Source organism: Martes martes (genome assembly GCF_963455335.1).
Source record: "Martes martes genome assembly, chromosome: 4".
NCBI lineage: Eukaryota > Metazoa > Chordata > Mammalia > Carnivora > Mustelidae > Martes > Martes martes.
In genome coordinates, this window is record NC_137891.1 from 8,824,721 (window position 1) to 8,844,986 (window position 20,266).

At 51.0% G+C, this 20,266-nt stretch overlaps 2 protein-coding genes across 3 annotated transcripts in view; one reads left to right on the forward strand and one right to left on the reverse strand.

Annotated features, from left to right (window-relative positions):
* TG (thyroglobulin) overlaps positions 1-20,266 on the reverse strand; it is a gene marked incomplete at its 5' end in the record, with an annotated part of 244,264 nt that overhangs the window by 66,334 nt on the left and 157,664 nt on the right. The gene's annotated exons all lie outside the window — the stretch shown is intronic.
* SLA (Src like adaptor) overlaps positions 1-20,266 on the forward strand; it is a 34,155-nt gene that overhangs the window by 11,592 nt on the left and 2,297 nt on the right. Inside the window, exons 2-7 of one of the 2 annotated variants that reach the window (XM_080800606.1) lie at positions 1,588-1,685; positions 9,771-9,870; positions 10,661-10,747; positions 13,534-13,637; positions 15,693-15,824; positions 19,872-20,004. In XM_080800606.1, the coding sequence (XP_080656732.1) occupies positions 1,625-1,685; positions 9,771-9,870; positions 10,661-10,747; positions 13,534-13,637; positions 15,693-15,824; positions 19,872-20,004 (617 nt within the window). In that variant the 5' untranslated portion in view covers positions 1,588-1,624. Of the gene's footprint in view, positions 1-1,430; positions 1,686-9,770; positions 9,871-10,660; positions 10,748-13,533; positions 13,638-15,692; positions 15,825-19,871; positions 20,005-20,266 lie in introns of those variants that run through there. The other variant, XM_080800605.1, reaches the window with a different exon arrangement.

Below are 20,266 nucleotides of genomic sequence, written 5' to 3' on the forward strand. Positions count from 1 at the left end.
AAGTAAGATGGGGAAACGAGGGCCTTCTACCCGGAGGGGTCACACCCTGGAACCATCTCTGTCGTTCTCAGTGGACAGGATCAGAAGATGGAGTTTTTAACCTTGGACGTGAGATTCATTCCGGCCACACTTTCTGTGGTACATTTTGGGCTTACAGTTCATGCAAGCTTGTAATTATCTTAGGAAGAGCATGATTCTAAATGAACTCTTTATGTAAATATTTAAAATATATTAACTTTCCAGCAAAACGAAGTTTGGCTTTTCTCGTGTCCTAGTACAGGAAGGATCCCACCGCCCCGCCTCCTCCTTGCTAAATTAGGAAGTGATACAGACCTCCCTCAGTCTCTGGAAGGCCTTACTGGGAGCACAGATCTTTCCAGAACCTGATTATGCAGTGCATAGAGGAAGGATTTAAGACCAGGGTAGGGGTTGGGTTGGCCAACTTCTGGGCCCTTTCAAGTTACTCAGTTCTCTACCTTAAACTGCAGACCAAGAAGGGGGAGTGTAAGTTTTCAGTTGGGGGGGACAAGGGCTGGTGGACCCCGCCTTTCCACACTCCTCTTCACCCCCCGCCCAACAAAAAGGGTTCTATGGGTGGGGCCTTCCTCTCTGGACTGCAAGGATCCCAGGAAGATCCGTTTTCTGTAGTCACCTAAGCTCCCTTCTAAAATGCTCGCATGAGGGCCCAGAATTTGAATGTTTATCATTACAGACAATCCGAAAACTATAAATTGCGATCATTAACGGGGATTTTAGGCCAGGCCATGCTCTCAGTGCTTCTTGTGCTTTAACTGTTAATTCTGCAGCCCCAACCCCCGCCACAGGCAGGCAGAGGTCAGTAACGTGCCCAAGGTCACCACGCTTGGACACGCAGGCCAGTATGGAACCAACCGGAGGCTCAGCAGCAGCCGTTCGAATCTGTGCTGCGTGACCTTAGACGAGATCTTACCCTCCCGGGGACTCAGTTGCCTTTACCGAGAAATGGGGTGAGGGAGGCAGGGGCTTGACAATAATCAGAAATCCCAGCGGATGTGCGACTGGGGCGCGCCGTAAGCACGCAGCATTGGTATGGGGTTTCCGTCTTCACCGCGGGTCAGAGCACGTGGAGAAACGCTCGCAGGAGAAAGCCGAGGCAGAAAGTACCCTCCGCTCAGCCCCCTCTGGCTGCCAAGCTGACATCTCCTCGGGGTTCAGGTGCTCCCAATTCCCCACGCGTGGGGGTTGGGACGGGGTCCCGAGTGGGGTGGGGAGGGGCTGCGGCCCCTCTGGAACGCCCCTCACCTTGCACATGAAGCACCGCTGGCTGCTTTCTGCCAGCCGGGGTGCAGAGGAATGGAAACTTCTGCCACCAACAGCATTTGCTCGTAACTTCCCTCTCTGCGGTTTTCTCTGTCATTCCCTTGATAAAAGACCCAGGGCTGAGCAAATGTAACCAACATTCACGAATCTCAACTTCACATGAAAACACCCGCCCCTCGAGAAGTGAGCTGCTGAAAAATGATACACGATGTACTCTAAACTGGGTCATTCTTCACCCAGAGGGGTCGGCGCGTGGCTGACTTGCTGTGTGTATCCCCTGTGCCGTAGGCTTCGAGCATCTTCGACAGCCCGGGGAGACAGAGCGATGGGCAACAGCATACGATCCACCCCAGCACCTCCCGAAAGGCCCGTGCCCAGCCCAGATGGTAAGTCTGGCTTCTTGGATCTTGGGTGTGATGCTTGATTCCACCGCTCGAGAGCCGTGGCCGAGACCCAGTGACCGGGTGCTGACAGCTGCTGAAACATGGCTTGGGGTGCAGAGGTGCTCATGGTACCCTCCTCTCTCGCCTGGCTTGTGGTGAACATTTCATGGCTGCATGTTACAGAAGACGGAGCAGCGGTGCCCTGAGCGGCTGCTGGCGTTGTGGGGTGGAACTCCGAGAACCTCTCGCTCCACCTTTATTTGACAGGTGGGGAAACTGAGGTTCATGAAGGCAGTGTGATTCGCTATGGAAAGAGTCAGATTTCTAACCGGGGCTGGGCTAATTCTGAACCCCTGGTTCTTGCTTACCACACCCCGCCAGCCAGCCGCGATAGAACATGACAGTGGGTTTACTATTATCACATCTCGGCAGAAGCGTTTGCAGTGCAGCTTGATGCAGCTAGACACTAGCTCGAGGAACTCCTCCTGAAAAGAAAGGAATCCTGGGTCCCACTGGTAGGATCATAGGGCCAGCGGTCCTAGAGGAGGGCACAGGGCCACCGGTTAGGCGGTGATGACAGAGGTCAGCTTCCCACGGCGCTGCTAGGTGGAGCAGACCCCTGAAGCCCAGGAGCCTTTCAGAGACTGGCCAGAGAGCACTAAGGGGACGCTGGCAAGCAGAAGGCAAAGGCTGAGAATAAAGCCCCTTTTACTCTGGGTGGGGTGGCGGCGCGCTCTGTGTAGGTCCTTGAGGGACTTAGGAAAGGGATGATCAGGAGGTCAGGCAATCCATCTGTGTCCCCAGGGTGAGTCCCCTTGGGACATTCTCACCTCCTATCTGAGGTCACAGTGCTAGTGCTTGGCCCCCTCTGCTAATGCCCTGAGTCCCCTGCGCCCCCCGCAGCCCCACACCCTGCACAGTTTCCACACACAGACGTCTGCCGTCCTGCCTGCTGAGAGCGGACAGTGCCAGGTGCCCTGTCTCTGCTTGCTCATTCCTTCTCATTGCTTCCAGAATGGAGATGCCAAGTTACACAGGGTCTCCTGATCCCTCCGAGGCTCCCAGGTGAGCTTGCAGAGACCCTGCAGGCCCACCCTCCTCTCCAGTCCCCAGGCAGGGCCACTCTAGCCTTTGTCTGTTCCAATGCCCCTCCTTAAGCCTAAGGGGAAAGGACAAAAGAACGCTCTCCCTCCAGGACAGAGGTTGGAACCCCTTCCCCTTCTGGTCAGGGCTCCTTGTCGAAAGCACCCCAGGCCCACGCCTGCTCGGGAGGCGTGCACACGCGCACGCACCCACCCACCCAGGCCATTTTTTACTGTGGTCTTCACACCAGGGCGGTGGGGGGAGGGGGCATGCTTGAGCAAACCCCATGAAAACATGGGTCTCCAAGGGCTCGCTCATTTGCCTTTAGTTTTTGAATGCAAATTCTCTTGAAATAAGTTTCTCTTTTTCCACTGTGTGGGTGGTGGGAGGCAACCTCGAGAAAGGAGGTAGAGGGGTCTCCCCGGCCCTCCACCCCCTGGTGAAGAGAATTCCCCAGGTCGGACCCAGTGTGCAATCCAGGCAACCACATCAAGCACGAGCAGCGGCCTTTTCCATCCCCCACCCCTGAAAAGTTTCCCTTGTGATCAGTCCTAACTTGATTTCCTCTTTTTTTTTTTTTTTTTTTTTTCTGGCCAACCACTGGAAGGAAGGAGAGGAAACTGGTTGCAGTGGATGCTGCATTAATTAGTCTCTAGCCAATCTCCGCAGGGGTTTTGGGTTTTTCTGGAACAAGCACCTACTCAACTAACACTCATGCTTACTCAGTAGGTCAGGCTCCAACACCCAGGAAGTAGTGCGGGGAGCTGAGCGCTCTTGGCCCCATGCAAGTGGAGCTTCCTCTGACGTTAGCCTGAGCGGCGGAGAATTCAAGTCACCAAAAGCCCCAGGCCCTACACAGGGATCCGCAGGAGGCCCGCCTGTACTGTAGACAGACACATTTTCCGAGCTTTTAGGAGTGTATTGTCCCCCAGGCGAGGACGGTGAATGCCTTGGAATGCAGCTTTGTCCATCCATTGGCTCCTAAATGAAGCTTTCTAGAACACTCCTGATTGCTCTGGTTCCTGGAGACTAATATCACAAAACCCACAGAGGTAGGAGGACTTGATGGGAATGGGGCAGGTCTCAGAGACAAACGAACTTGCTGAGCTTCTAGTCTTGCCCCTAGAAGTCATTTGACCTGGGGTAGGTCACTTGGCCTCCCAGAAGAAGGGTAGGGCTCAGCTCTCAAATGGACAATTCCCTTCTCACAGCAATGATAGCACAAAGTAGCTACTTGTTAGATGTGGGGGGAATCACTTTTTTAAACTCCACTGGGAAGGTCACCTGATTGCACTAGGCTCTGTCTAAATGCCCACCCCCCCCAAAAAAAAGTTTTAAAGCAGTCGAATTAGAGATTCTGTGACTTGCTTCCCAATCATCCCAAATAACTCATTTTCTCTACAATTCTATCCTTATTTCAAACTCTTGCTCTGAGCCAGACACAGACAGTACAGAATTGACTAGGACCTAGGGAACTCCCATGTAGCTGGGAAATGACATATTTCTACCTTAAAGATAATCTGAAGGTATAATTTTTCCCCCACCTTACCTTGTTCTTTTTTTTTTTTTTTTTTTCCACTTCTCAGCTTTTATCACCCTGTCCTAAAGAGAGATCTTTAGGTTGTAATGCAAACCCAGACCCCCTCTGAGCAAGCATGGGAATCACGCTAAGCTGGGCATTTCCATAGCACCTGGGGGGCTGCCCATGGAAAGAAGAGATGGGAGGGGCTCTGAGGAGGAGGAAGGGGGCAGGGAGACCTCAGACCCAGCCTGCACTTCTCAGTGAGTGACTCTCAGACCACCTGCATCAGAGCCTCTGGAAAGTTGTCAAAAATGCAGCTCGCTGGGCCCCACCCCAGGTCTACTCATCAGAATTCGATGAGGGTCCAGGGGAACAACCCGTGTAATTCCTTACAAGCCCCCTGGCTTAAGCCGAAAGCTTGTGTCCCCAGATCCAGCTTTTAGTCTTAACACCCAGTGAGAAATGAGAGAAGTCACTTTGTCTCCGTAGTGCCCCTCTGGTCTCACTTGTACAAGGGGATGACGAGAGTGACTCTGCTTATAACGTGCCAGACAAGTGCTCTACACACATCCACTCTCTGTCCTCCCAGCACCTGCAGGAAGTGACAGCTATCACAGACAGTCCAGGGCCCTGGAAGGGAACGTGCATCAGGTCTCTGACTAGGTCCACCTTTCCCACCTGGGTCTCATTCATCCCACGTCTGGCCCGTAAGACGGTTCTAGGCAGAACGCGATCTTTCAGCTCTTTACACTGAACATACAACTTCTGTAATGGAGACCATACAAAATACACCTCGTCCCTCAAACCATGATTTCACGGTGCCTAGAATGAAGCTAAAGATTTTTTTTTTAAAGCAAATTAACATAAAGACACGGTTAAGTAAGTAAGTAGTAGTGCGGGTGGGTGTTCAGCAGCATGAGGAGAGCAGGTGGCTGGGGCCAGAGGCTGCCCCTCTGCTGCTAGGTGACCGGGTTTTGAGACTGGGTCCTCAGCTTGCTACTGTGTGCTCCTGAGCTGGTCTCTACCTCTCTGTGCTCTCTGAGAGCCTCGGGACCTATTGGGTCCCAATTTACCCCATCTCAGAGAAGGGGCAGCCAAGTCGTGGGACAGGACAGAACTTGTGGACCACTGTGTCTCACTTTTCAACCCATCATAGGGGACCCACGGGTACAACCTGTGGTTCGTGGGGATCAACAGAACTTGGTAGATCTCCTATCAGGCCAGTCCAACCAGCCCTCTCTGATTGGTTCATTGTGTGTGTATATTTCCTTTAAAAGATGCTCAAAGCAAGGCCTGCTTTGACCCTCTGGAGGCCATGGATTTGGGCATGATTCAAGGGAGTGCAGAACCAGAAGCTGAAAGCACTGGGTTGTTTAGCTCCTTGCCAACCAACTGTACTCAGCTACTGCTGCCAACTTGGAAACCTCATCTGGAGTCAGCCTTTGTCCCAACCTGTCAAGGAGCAAGTGTTAACCAACCGGGGAGAGCCTGGTAATTACATGCCACGGAGAGCTCTGTGGCCTAGGGACATGACCGGGAGCTTAACAACCCTCATGCTCTCACTGCAGGTTACTGAAAACTCTCCCAGCCTTTGTTTCTTCATTTTTTAAATAAGATTGTACACTCCCTAGGGTTGTGTGGAGTATTGGGAGTCCTGAAAGGCTGGTTTTGCTCGAGTTATAAATGAATCAACGGAAAGGTCTTTAGCATTTAAAAAGAAATGGTAATGATTCTATGAGGAATAATAATGCTTAAAAAGTCCTGTTCTCCTTTGACCAAGTAATATCTGTGGCTAGTAAATTCTGCCAGGGTCTCCTTCCTTTTTTGGATTCGTTTCCCATTTTATACTTTCGGACAGTTTGTTCAATATGGCGCATTTCCAAGTGAAGCCATCAGTAAATATTTGGTCTTCCGGATCGCATCTTCTGTTCTCCCCCAAACGGAGTTTGTTTTTAGAAGAACAGAATGTTTTCAAGTTTACACATCCAGAGGTTTTTCAAAATTTAGAACGCCATTGGCTGAAATTGGTCTTGGACTATGAACCCTAATCCCACCCATCCCATAAATATGGTATTAGCAAGCCTCCCACCCCCCCGCCACGGGGTGGGTTCTGTACACACGCGGCATCATGAATCCAACCCCAATCGCACACGGCAGATTTCGACATTTCTCGTTTTTATACATGAAGAAATCAAGCTCAGATTGGTTAAAAATAAATCTCTCCCCAAATCGCAGAGCAATTAAGTGGTGAAGGTGGAACTGAAGCCAGGTCTGATTGATTCCAAAGCCCATTCTGTCTTCTGAAAATCCTCTCTGGATTTCTCGCTTGTGCACGGCACACTTCTTCACCTGCTTTGTTTCCTTATCTTAAATCCGTGATAATCCCGTCTGTGCCTCTCCCCGAGAACATCACTTATCTGATTAAATTCTCAGCTCTCCCCAGAACCCGGGGCTCCAGGAGGACCTGACAGTGTGCTTGAGCTCCGTGAGTGAACCTGACTTTCCTCCTTTGCGTGTGCTCTAGCATAGGGGCCTGGCGAGCCCGGTGCAGGGGTGGGCCTGGAATCCCTTGCAAAGGACCACACCAAGACCATCGTTTTTAAGCGAAAGCCCCACCATGAGGCTTTCTCAGCTACATGGAAGTGTTTTATAGCTATAAAAACATCACTATTACGGAAATTCCACAGGAAGCTCCATGCTGTTATTGTGAAATTGAAACTCTCCAGCCCCTGAAGCCTCTTTCCACTATTGAGACAATTGTTTTGATAACGGGATCGTGTTTTTGTTTCTGTTTTTAAAGTAAGGAAAGGCAGTTGCTCTGTTTCTGAGTCCTCATGGTGAATAAGACATCAAAGCCCCAACCCCCGCAGAGATACCAGGTTTATTTCAAGGTTCTGTGATGGCTGCAGATAGCTGAGCCTCTCCTCCAGCCTTGTTTTTCACAAAGAGCTGGTTCTGTGAAGACCGCCCACCATGCTGCTACCACAGATCAGGTTTCCTTCCCTTGGACTGCTGTAGGCAGCACGACAGGAGGAGCCCAGTAGCACAGAGATGTCTCCCTGGTTTAATTCCACAAATCTGCCCTGAGCATCTGAGATGGGAAAGCAGGTGCAGGAGGAGGGTTGGAGGACAACTCCTCATGGAGTTCACACTCATTCTCCCCACATCTTGCAAACTCCAGAACACAACCTGGGTAATCACTTCAAAGGAAAAGCCGAGAGCCCCAGGTGGGTATAAAGCAGGAGCACCAGGCAAACCTCCCAGAGGGGTGGGAGGGATGAGAAAGGGGAGAGCAGGTGCTATCCTGGTAGAGGGAGCACCCTGTCCATGGGCTCTGAGGAGGGGGCATCCTGGCAAAGTGAAAACACGAAGGCTTGTCACACTGCTCCTGAGCAGTGGAGACCATATTAATAAGCGGCTCCTTCATATATGGGGCCGTTAGCTCAGATTTCCATCACGAAAGTATCTTCCAACCCCTCGTTTTCCAGATTAATGCAGGCCCCAGGGGGCGGGATGCAGCGCACTCAGAGTGCAAAGTCAAGCTCAGAATCGGGTCCACTTTTTGGGAAGCTGACCAAATCCTCTGTGTTAGTCCCCCTACCCCCCTTCACGGGCACCACAGCATCCTAGGGACTGTACCCAGTTTTGTATTTGCGATTTCTTTTTTGTTCTTTTTCTTAAAGAGGAGTTCCAAATTTGCATGAGCTTCATGCCTCACAAAATCTGGGTCCGCCCTTTATCAGAACTCCGGACTTCTGGCTTCTAGCCCAACGGCAGCGCTGCCTCCTACTGTTGGGCTGGGGTCTGGGCTATGGGAGGAAAGAATCCTTTTTTTATTTTTTTTTTCTTTTTAATCCAGCAATGCAGAATGCGGGGGAAGTGTCCCTGGCAGGCTCCAGGGAAGCTCCACTGGGTCAACTGTTCCCTGGCCAGGCCTGACTCCTTTCAGTGACTGCAGCCAGCACAAATCACTTTTGGTTTCCATTTCATGCCTGACAATGCTTGCTTTTATCTGCTTTATTGTCTGTGGCTCAGCTTCCCCCAATGAAGAATATCTCTGAATGTGCTGTTCCATGGTGACAAGTGGCTTCTGATTCATTCTGATGCATGTTACTACTAAAGCTGTCTTTGGGTTTCCTCTGTCTGGGCACTGGTGAGTCACAGAGTCCCAGATATAGGAGTTGTAAGGGGTGGGGTCTAGAAGTTCCAGCATGGGGGTGTCTGGATCCCAGAAAGTGGCCAGTTGGGGCCAGCAAGCCTGCCATGCCCAAGTGCTGGGATTTCTCCTGGTTTTCCTGGGGTGAAGTGGGCAGGTAATGACCCCTCCCATGATTATTTATGGATTCTCTAGAATTTGAGCTCCATCGGCACATGGAGACTTGGCTTGCTTTGTTCATCATGTTTGGCCCAGTGTAGGTGCTCAGGGAACAACTGCTGAGTGAACGAATACAGGGGAAGTCACCCAGAATTCTGAGTTCAGATGCCCAGTCGGCAGTTAGAGGGTAACCCCAACGTCATAGCAAACTGGTATGGAATCGGCCCACTCATAAGGTATATTATCTCCCAAAAACTATACCCCAATATTACCCTGCATCTAATGTACCCGAATTCCAGCAAACTGCCAAGGCCGTATAAAATAGGATTTTGCTTAGTGCCAAAAAGTGAATTCACACGTGATCACTCCTTCTCTAGCTGACAGTAAGCCGCACCCACATGAACCGGACAGCACGCTTTCTTTTTTCAAAACGTCACCAGAATTACTTTCAATGTACATATGATGAAAAGTAATTACTTTTTCTCCCACTTCCACCCCAAAGTCCCTATTGAATAGACCCACAGTGCGGGGCCTTATATTCTACAAGCAAGAAGTGCTTTGTGGAGTTTCAGAGTTACAGTCTTTGAGTCCTGGTGCGTTCTCAGAACTCATGTAGCCCAACCGTGGTACCTCCTATCCCAGTAGGTGACAGATGGGGACTCACAAGCCCCAGGAAGGGTAATAATAAAAGATGTTTTTATGGCCCCTTATCATTCATAGGGCACGGCGGCATACTTTCATCTTCTCTCCATATGGACCCTGCAATGCGGTAGTGTTAGCCCCACTTTAAAGATGGGGAAATCGAGGCTACCAGGCATGTGGGGACTTGTCCAAGATTACAGGGATCAGTAGACACAGAGGCGAACCTCGAAGCCAGATCTTGTGACTTCAGCTCAAGGACCTCAGGGTCCCCCCTTCTCAGCAGAGAATGTCAGGGCCAAGGCGGGCTTCAAATGGAAGGAGATCACCGACCTTGGGGTTCCTTTGAGCTCCCTGCGCCACCATCCTGAGCAGAGGAGGGCCTGCTATAAACCGCTGTTCTAAAGCAAGTCATGTGTCTCCAGCTAAGAAGTCCGTGGGAAGGACTAATCATGACCCTCCTCTCCCCGGGGTCCGTTGCCTTTCACTTCCCTGTGAAAGAGAACACGCCTTGCTTCTGTTTCCCCAGGACTGGACAGTGACTTCCTGGCCGTGCTGAGTGATTACCCATCTCCTGACATCAGCCCGCCCATATTCCGTCGAGGGGAGAAACTACGAGTGATTTCTGAGTGAGTCCCTTTCCAAATGTTTCACAGTCCCTTTAAAAAGGGTGAACTCGATTGGAGTAGGAATCATTAGATTTTAGTGATAGTTGTCCAACTCCACTCAGTCTCTGGTCCTATTGTCAGGTAAGAAATTTGGTCCAACAGATCCTGGGCTTAAATCTTAATACTACCAGTGGTCTAAAACCTCAGTGGCTCCCCATTGCCTGGTGGGTTACATTTAAATTCCTTAACTTGGCTTTTAAGACTCTTTATGGTCCAAATTCTGCTTCTCACGCTGGTCTTATCTTCGACCCATGCAGTGTCGATATTATAGACTAATGTGGGTGGCGGCTCTGGCAGGAGGACCCAGGGGTCTGAGAAAGCTTCTGATGATAAGCGAAGCATTGCCTTCCATCCTGCCACCTCTCTATGACACAAAACAGGCTATAGAACAAACAAGGGGCTCTCAGCCCCTTTTATTTAGATTCTCACTGATGCAGAAAAACTTTCTTGGTTACATTGCCTGGTGCAATTCTGCACAGTAAACATTTGGTTTTAAAAACTCTCCAATTCTGTCACATTCTCTGTGGATCCCCAAAAGATGGCTCATGCCAGCTACATGGGAAGGGTTCCTGGTTAGCTTGGAATGAGAACTACACTTAAAAACTGTAGTTTTTATATGGGGAAATGTGACCAATAGTGGGTTTGAAAAAGAAACGGCCCTTTGTGCCCCAGGTTAAATCTGATTGTTCTGTTCATGGGTTTGGTTTGCCACTCACCCACCCACTCTCCCTATCTGTTCTTGTTCTTCCAGCGAAGGGGGCTGGTGGAAAGCCATTTCCCTTAGCACCGGCCGAGAGAGTTACATCCCTGGAATATGTGTGGCCAGAGTTTACCACGGGTGAGTACACTTCTGAAATGGCACCTACGAAGTATGATATTGACGCTACTGACAGGTGAACACACACAGAGGGATCCCAGCGTGGCACCGTGGGAAGGAATTTTCAAGACAGTCGCTCTTTCGCTCAGTCTGTAAGGAAGGGTGTCACCTGGATGAACGCTTGCCCTATCTGAGACTCGGTTTCCCCATCAGTAAGATAAGAGAGCTGGACCTTTCCTATCCAATGCTGCATTCCTGGCACGTAGCAATAAGCAGTCATCAACTGTGATGAAAGGGGCACAGCTGCTAAAAGTGAGCCTGTCTTGGTTGCAATCTTGCCTCTGTCCCCTGCAGGCCGTGCGGCAGTGGGCAAGTTCCTCAACAGCTCCTGTCTCAGCTTCCTTTCTTCATCTGTCAGGCAGAGATCACAATACAGAACGACAGGGGCGATGATAGATAGTAAGACCAAAGTACAGGGCTGTGAGGACGATGAGATGAGGTAACACATGAATAGTTCTTGGAACAATGCCTGGCTTTAGAGTAAGCACTCGGAACATCTTAGCCAGATTCTTATCAAATCCGATCCAGAACATAGAGAACACTTACTGCCCCAAACACTTAAGTACCCAACTTGACAAATGGAGAAGTCAGGCAGAAAAAGAGTAATTTGAAAGAACAAGGCATGGCAGAGGAGGAGACAAGCACACTGCCTTCCTCTGAGGGTGTGCAGACTGGGGGTGCTTTGGAGACCAGCACTCCGCACTGGAATACACATAGCTTGGCTCCTTGAGCTCCATGGTAGGAGCCCCCCATGAGGGGGGTTGCCAAGGCAGACCTCCACATACAAGAAGGAAGAAAGAAAAGCATTATTTTTTTTATTTGGAGGGTTCTAGAAATAACCTCTTTACACACTCACACCTGCGGACACAGAGATAACTGCCTGCTTATTTTGCAGAACATAACTCTCTGCATTTAATTGCAATGTCACGGATTGTGATTATGAATACCAAAAGCCATTTCTGAGACAAGGATGATGAAGGGGAACAGAGGTGGCGGGACAAGAGCTGCTGTGACAGCTGTGGTCTGAAAGAGGTGTTGGTCACGTAACTCTTCCAAGTCAGCTGCGTGTCCCTGACCCATCCACTCATTTAGCAAACACGCATCAACACTTTCATGTTGAAGGTGCGGGGCTGCGTGCTGGCTGGGGCTCGGTGGTGGGGAGCCTGGAGGAGTAGGATGTAATCACAGCCCACTGAAGCTTCCAGTCTAGCAGGTGTCTTTCAAATATCGACCAGGAAGAGAGGCGGTGCAGGAGAACAGCTATGGAATTCGAGGTCCAAGAAAAAAGCGCTGCAAGTCTAACTTTAGCAGTTGCTGATGTGCTGTAACTTGAGAACATTACTTATTCACTCTGACCCTCAGTATCCTCATCAGTGAAAGGGAGACAAGACTACCTGTCTTAGGGGGTGTCTGTGAGGATCCGACTTCAATGCCCACAATTAGTATTGTGGGCATTGAATTCAATACTCACAATTAGTATTCATGCATGGCTGTCTCTATTGTTTCTCCTGTATTCGTGTTTATGAGTGGAATTTCCTAGAAGGATTGGGGAGAATGAAAATTTGTCGCAGACACTAAGATAATTAATCTGCAGATGTTGTGCTGAAATAAGAGGGTAGTTAAAATATTAGGCAGAATCACAATCTTAGTAACAAAAGCGCTCTTGGAGGCCAGTAAATAAATAAACAGTATCCGATTATAAATCTATGGTCTTATCACTGTCTCACAGCCACAGTGCCAAAAGGACTCAGTTATGTGCCTTGGGGATGTGGAAGGATGCGATGGGACGAAGCATTAGTATTTGTCACAGCGTGCACTAGTTCAGACCCATGGATTAGAAGCCAGGGTTCACCCCCTAAAATACAGAGACTGTTTAAAAGGAGGTATAATTGCTTCTGAGTACACCCCAGCCAAGTGCTAACAAAGCATTTTCTTCCATGCTGGGATCTGGCCGGGGGCTGCTTTGCAAAATGAGAAAGCGCCTATTTCCTTAGAACATAGATTCCTTTGTGCACGGAGCTGCTTTCAAAGGCATATTCAAGAGTGTTGACTGTCATATGGAAGGTGTACATTCTGTTGGAAAGCTGGACCACAGTATTACAACTGCTTCTTTTTTTTCCTTTTTTTTTTATGGTTAAGTGAAAAAAAAAAAAAGCAAGAAACACATGTCAATGCATCGTGCAATGCAACTTTGTTTAAAATACGTTGAACAAGAGAAGACAGGAGGGAAATATAATGAATGCAAAGCGGGGCTTGTTAGGTTGGTGGAATTATGCATCACCATGTCTTTCTTATGCCGATTTAGTCATTCACAAATACACACCAGGCTCGATACTGTGGACACAAAGACGAAACCCAGACAGACAGACATAGTCGCTGTCTTCATGGGGTGGTGAGGGAGCAGTGGGGTGGCTAGAATACAAGGGAGAGACTTTGAACAAAATGCCAAACAGGCACCTTATCGTGGTTTAGAACGCTTCTATGTCATATACTACAGAACGGGCACGGTCCGGCCGGCATTTGAGAGCAAGATGAGAAAGATGTTTTCTGCATCTCTGTGGCCTCATGCAGTAGGCACTCGGGAATTTTGTCTGAAAGATTTAAAGAAGGAAGGAAAGGCCAGTTGCCCACTCCTTTTTAAGCCCCACAGTTTTATAGGAACTGGACCTTGTTCTGAATCTCAGCACCGCCCGCCTGGCTGGGGGAGGGTGTGCTCAGGGTACTCATGCCTCCCTTCTCCTTCCCAGCTGGCTGTTTGAAGGGCTGGGCAGAGACAAGGCAGAGGAGCTGCTCCAGCTGCCGGACACGAAGATGGGCTCTTTCATGATCCGAGAGAGTGAGACGAAGAAAGGTGAGTGGCCTCCGACTCCCCGTTCCACGCCAGGGCCGAGAGGAGCAGGGATGGTTTGGGGCTGACTCATTACATGGCTCATTTTGCCTCCTCCCACACACGCAAACCTATAAGGTCCCTATAGCCCCCACACCCCCAGAGAGGCCAGCTTGGAAGCTAGAGGCCCAAAGCCAGGGAGCAGGGATCTGGCAGGGCACGGCCACGACAGGACTCAATGAGCCCCGCAGGATTCCGCTGGGAAATGTCCCATCAACTGGGAAGCAAAGCCAACAGCAGGTGGCGGCAGCACTGGGCCGAGTCAGCCTGGCCCACGCTCTTAAGCTCTGTGCCGTGGGCAGGTCCTTTGCCGCTCCTTTGTGTGCTCCTCTGGGGAACCATGCACACAGGACCATGTTTATGGAGCTCTAGCTAAGCAGGAGACCTTCGACACTGGTTTCCACTGTGCCCTATACTGAATTCAGACCGCGCAGAGCATCAGGTCAGGCAGACAGCTACTCGTACTCACCACGATCATTATCGTTACAACTTTTGACATGTTACACAGTAAGTAAATCAGTGAAAACCAAAGAGCCGGGCTCTGTGTCATGGTTCAGAGCGAGGGCTCTGAGTTCTAGTTTTGGCTGTTTGCACTACTGAGAAGACACCTGTCTCACCGAGCCCGGGCACCCTCTCCTAGAACATGGGACTGACGCTCGGAAGGGGCTTCGCACAGTACCCGGGATGTAGTACACGCTTGAACTCATAGGAGCAAGACAGCAGCTCGGGTGTTCCCAGGCTGACTAAGAGTAACACGATGTGGAAAACAGAAGATACGTTCAGGTTCTCGGCTGCTTCTCGTAGCCTCAGTATCAAACGAGAGAAAATGTACCTGAGACTGTTTCCCACACACCTACTGAGGGCCAGTGCAGTGTGGAGCCGGAACCCTTCACAGAATGAGCAACAGCCTTACTGTGGAGAAGCGGGGGCCATCTCTCTATGGTAAAGAAAATTCGAGAACAACTTTTCTCACAAAAGCTCAAAGGTGCTAGGGGGAAACCAGATCAAAGCAAAGGCTGGGGCTGGGGGCAGGGTGGGGCTGGGGTGGGGCTGGGGGTGCGATGGGGGGTGGCGGGCTCTGCTCCCTTGGGTATGCAAAGTTCTGATAGTTTTCCACCTGCCACCTTTGACCTGCTCACGAGACTTCCCGTTATCGTCACTGTAACGGGAAGGTGCGCGATGGGCTTCAGAGGGCAGACTTGGGGCAAAGGTCGAATGCCATCAGGACGAGGGTCAGATCCCGGATCTGTCATTTCCGAGCTGCGTGCCTCCAGCCATAGTGCTCAGGGGGCTCTGAGCCTCGTTTCTGCAGCTATAACATATCTGGGGCAGCACTTGGAAATCGCTTAGCCCCTGAGCAGCCCGTGGAGACTGAAGAGACTCAGTAAATGCTAATGTCCTACTCCTCTCACTGTCTATTAGTGTTTTCACCTCTGGAACCCAAAGGACAGAGCAGAAGGGACCTAGGTCCAAGTCTCCCACTTTCCAGTTGGGGAAATCGAGGCTAGGAGAGGGGAAGGTGCTTGTCCAAAGTTCTGCTCTTCCTACCCCACACCGCATCACTACCTTTATGGCGCTTAAGGAGAAACGGCATATTTGACATATTTCTTGGGGATACCCAGAAAAAGTCTTAGCTGACACCTTCTCCACATTTCTGAGAGAACCAAGCATAAGGCATAACCAAGAGGGTGTAGGGGCCAGGACGTGGTGGCTATCCAGACAAGGATGTGGGAGCACCCAGAACGGCAAGCTCACAGAGCAAAGACTCAGCAGGTGCACTTAAAAATCTGTGTGGCCAACGGGTCAGGGCCACTAGAGGAGCACGCTCCTGGGGTCTTAGCAGAGGGAGCGCAGTCCCCGAAGGCGGGGTCCTAGTGGCCGCTCCGGCAAATACGGGAGTGCACGTCTGGGTGTTCTTGTGGCATCCCAAGGCTGAGGAAGTCTCTCCACCTTGTGGGCTCTCCAGATGGCCGGCAGAGCCCCGTGGGATGCCTCTGACCTGTCCTCCGTCTCCCACAGGTTTTTATTCCCTCTCGGTGAGACACAGGCAGGTGAAGCATTACCGCATCTTCCGCCTGCCCAACAACTGGTATTACATCTCCCCGAGGCTCACCTTCCAGTGCCTGGAGGACCTGGTGAATCACTATTCCGGTAAGAAGCACCCCGTGGTGGCAGAGCAATGAAGCGTCTCTTGGCTAATTGCCCCGAGGTGCCTGTGTCTAGGACGGGCACGGGTCCCTGATACATGCCAGGTGACTGACTTGGCTCTCACCCTGCTCCCTTAATCCGCTCTTTTCTCGTTAATGCAGACTATAGATTTCAAGCTAAAACAGGCTGCCTGTGAAGGCTGCGTAAGTAGGTAAAACTCAGCTCATCTCAACCTCACCCTCTTTCTGCCTGCGCGTGGAAAGTAGGATGGCCCATTATTTGCAGACGCAAACGGCTGGCACTTCCTTAAGTGCACCACATGTTTATGGACCCCTGAGGCTTTGTCCTGAAATGCCACTCATGTCCCTTCCTGCCTAGCAAAGCAACAGGAAGCCACGTCCTTGACATGTGTTAGGAGTCAGGATTGACGGCCTGGGTTCTTGGCTCACATGCATGCCGGCCTCTCCCTAGAATGGGGTCTCTTTGCCTCGTGAACCAGTGAGCTGTGTCCTAGTCTGGCTTTCCAGCAAGCTCTTAAGACCAGGGCTGCACTTGTTTGTTTGGACATGCTTTCCCGGGCCCAGGAAGGAGGGCCCAGTGTTCTACGCTGGCCAGGATGGGGAGCGCCCTCCAAGGTGGCAGCAGTGGGGGGGGTTTGATGGAGGTGACAGGGAAGGATAGAGTCAGAAGAGGAGATCACAGTTAGACAGTGATAGGCCTGAATGCCAGGCCAGGAGGTGACATCTTACCCCAGGGGAAAGGGAGACATAGTAAAAAGTTGGCTCTGGAACCTCGGCATTCACATCCCAGATCTTCTGGGCAACCCTGGGCTCACTGTCTGCCTTTGTGCCTTGGGGTGTGTGAAGAATCCGCCGGGTAGTGCCAGGAAAGTGCTGAGGGGAGGACTAGACACATAAAAGTGGGCTCCTTCTCACATTGGCCTCTGTCCCCACAACTAGGACTCCTCCCTCCTCCTCCTTCTCCTGCTACTGGCGGGAGGAGGAAAGAAGTTGCTCCACGGTGTACGTGTCTTCCCACTCCTGGTTCTGGACCTCGCAGCCCTGGGTATCTTTGCTAACATTCTAAAGCGTGTGGGGTCTTGAAGGGTGTTTCAAGGTGAAAGGAGCCCACAGGCCCTGGGTTACCACACTGGGCCAGTGAAAAGAAAGGCAGGTGTGGAGGAGGAATGGCTTCTTGGGAGACACAGGCCCAAGCTCGCATCTGGGCTCTGTGAGACCTTGGGAAAAGACCCCCATCTCTGAGAGCCGCCGCGCCCCGTTCATGGAAGGTGGATGAGAACAACCCCTTGGTGTGGTTGCAATGACTGGATTGTTCATGTAACGTGTACCCTAACGTAATGTAATTACAGAATGGGGCAGACGCAAAGTAAGTGATAACCAAAGGTTACTTCTTTGATACCTGAAAACCTAGCAGCTTAGCTAAAAATGAAAGAGGAAGAGAGTCCTAGACATAGTCAACTTTTACTGATTATGAGTAAAGGTTGGTTGTGGTATTTGGCTTTTAATAACAATCATCGGAGAGGTGGAGAGACCATAAGTTTTGCATAGACAAAAGCAAACATGAAAAGGTTGCTGCCCCAGCAAACACTGTACAGACTGGGAGACCCATGAGGCGCCCAGACCAAGAGTACCCAAGTGGCTTGCCCCAGTGCAGGAGCAGTGTCTTCCAGAAATATGACCCTGACCACTGTGTCAGTGGCTCCCTGTGCCCCTAGGGACCCCCAAGCGAAACAACATTCCTCCAGATTCTACCCAGAACCACAGAATCAGAAAAATTGTGTGCTAAGGGCTTTGTACAGACATCTTTGTGTTCCAGGTGGCTTATACTTATTACCTGGTGCCTTGGGAAAATTCATTAACAGACTGGAGCCTCAGTTTCTTCATCTCTAAAATGGGGACGTCAGTCTGCATGCCTCTTAGGAGACTCTTGTTAGGACCAAACACAAAACCATGAGTGTAGAGGTCTGGCCCCTAAATTGTCCCGTGCATGGTGGTGACTGAGAAGACAGAGGGGGTGGGACACAAGTCCCCACAGATAGCCTGGATGTGGAGTGATTGGGAAGCCAGGCGTATGAGAGGAACGAGCATTCTAGAAAATTCTACAGAGTGGAGAGACTGAAGGGAGTGTGTCCAGACCCCACAGGCAGATAGGACCTGTCTCTCCCCCATTTCAGAGGTAATGAGTCGTCTTTGAAACAAGTGTCTGGTTCTGAGTCAATGAGGCAGGTTTGGGTCACATTTCTGTGACCTTGAACAAGTGACGGGAGCCCAGGGTTCCTCCTTCCCTGAGCGAGTGTAACAACACTGCTGCTCAGACCTGCCCAGGGCATGCTGAGTTGAAGCCTGGGGACTAGCTCAGGTCCAGCTCTGAAAGTGTCGGTTCTTTTACTCTATGGGGATTCTGACTTAGTCTCAGGGTTAACTGCTCACGAACCCCGCCCACTGTCCCCTGGCCCAGGTCCCTTCAGTCTGTGTCCGGCTCCCTCTCCCTCACCTCCTAACCTGAGAGGTCGTTTCAGTTTCCAGCCCATGACAGGGCATTATGTCAGACACACATCCCGTTAAGACCCCCCAACCTCAGGGCCCAATCTTATGTTTCTTGGGCCCGTGTGGGTGGATATTTGAGTTCACAGTGAAAGTCGGAACAAACACCAAGAAACAAGGCATTATTGTTGCCACACTGCTAGCCTCGGTTTGCTTCTTCAGCCACAACGTCCTTTTGTTCCTTGGCAAGAGCACCCAGCGCTCCCTAAATAACATTCGAGGCAGAGACAGCCAGAGGCCAACGTACTCCCTAAAACCTGGTGATGGATCAGCTCCCGGCCAGGGGGCTCTGTCCTGCTGCAGGCCAGCAATGTTTCATATCCTTGGCCACTTCCTGTCCCCTGCGCCAGGGTCTGCAGCCTGAATGAGGCCACACAGGAATTCCTCTGTCTATAATAATGTCTGAGGGGCACCTGGGTGGCTCAGTCAGTGGGGCGTCTGCCTTTGGCTTGGGTCATGATCCCCGAGTCCCAGGACCCACCCCTGCATTGGGCTCCCTGCTCAGCAGGGGGTCTGCTTCTCTCTCGGACCCTCCCCCATCTTGTGCTCTCTTGTTCTCTCACTCTCTGCTCTCAAATAGATAAAATCTTAAAAATAAAGAAATAAATGAATGAATGAATGAGCATAGCTAGACCAAGGCTTTCCCACAGCCGCGGGGCGTGGAGGCTAGAGCCTCATGCTGGTGGAGAGATGAGCGACCTGTGGGGGAAGGGGCAGGGAGAGCAATAGATTATTTAATTTTTATTCTCTCTGTGGGTGAGCATCCAGGCTAGAGAAGAAAGATAGTTCTTCATTTTTAACTTTGTCCACTTTCTCTTGTTTGCCTTTATCTTTGTCTTTTTCTTCCTTCTTTTCTGGTGTCTTTTCTTCTTTTGCAGGGTTTTTACTTCTGCCTCCCTCCCTCCCTCCCTCCCTCCCTCCCTCCTGCCTTCCTTAATTCTTGTCCTCCTGCTTGCTTGCTCCCTCTTCCTTCCTGTCTTCCTCCGTGGTCTCTCCTCCTGTCTCCCTGCACGTGCATCAGCTGCCAGTGCAAGAAGCAGCGCTGAGGGGTGGACTTGGACCCTGCCTTGCACGTGGTGCACTTGATGGAGCCAGGCTCGAGCGTGAACCCTAGAGGCAGAGCCTCCTGCCAGCTGTTCTCCCTTGCCTGTCCTCTCAGTGTACCGTCCAGGAAACTGAGGCTCAGAGAGGTTCAAGGGGATTCACTGTCAGGGGCATAGTTGAAATCCAAACCCCAGTATAGTTGATTCTGATCTTAGCACACTCCACCTGCCCTGAGCTAAGCACAGTGCGTATTCAGGGCATTTAACATGTGTTAACTAACTGGGTGCGTGACTCTCCACACTGCCATGCCTCTTTCCTATCTTGGCCTCAGTTTCCCCTGTGAACAACCAGGGATCCCTACTGGATGGTCCTTCAGGCCCCATACCCCATGCTGGCTTGGGCATCCCAGGGTCACTGACCAGGTTTCTGCTTCCGTCCTTAGAGGTGGCTGACGGCCTGTGCTGTGTGCTGACCACACCCTGCCTCACTCAGAGCACGGCCACCCCCGCAGTGAGGGTCCCTGACTCACCCGTCACCTTGCGCCAGAAGACCTTCGACTGGAAGAGGGTGCCCAGGTGGGATGTCTATGTGTGTGTGTGTGTGTGTGTGTGTCCTGCATGGATGCCCCAAACCAGTGTGTGAGCCTGACAGCTGAAAACACAGCAGACTACAGCCTGGCCTGGGGAAAGCTCAGCAGGGCACGCTGCAACCCACAGACTCCCTCTGTCCCCCGGGAGACCCTAACCCAGCTTCAGGCCTCACTGTCATTGCATTTTATAGGGTATCTGTAATCAGGAGCTAGTGAGTTATCTCAAACACTGACCAGAATTGCCTTGG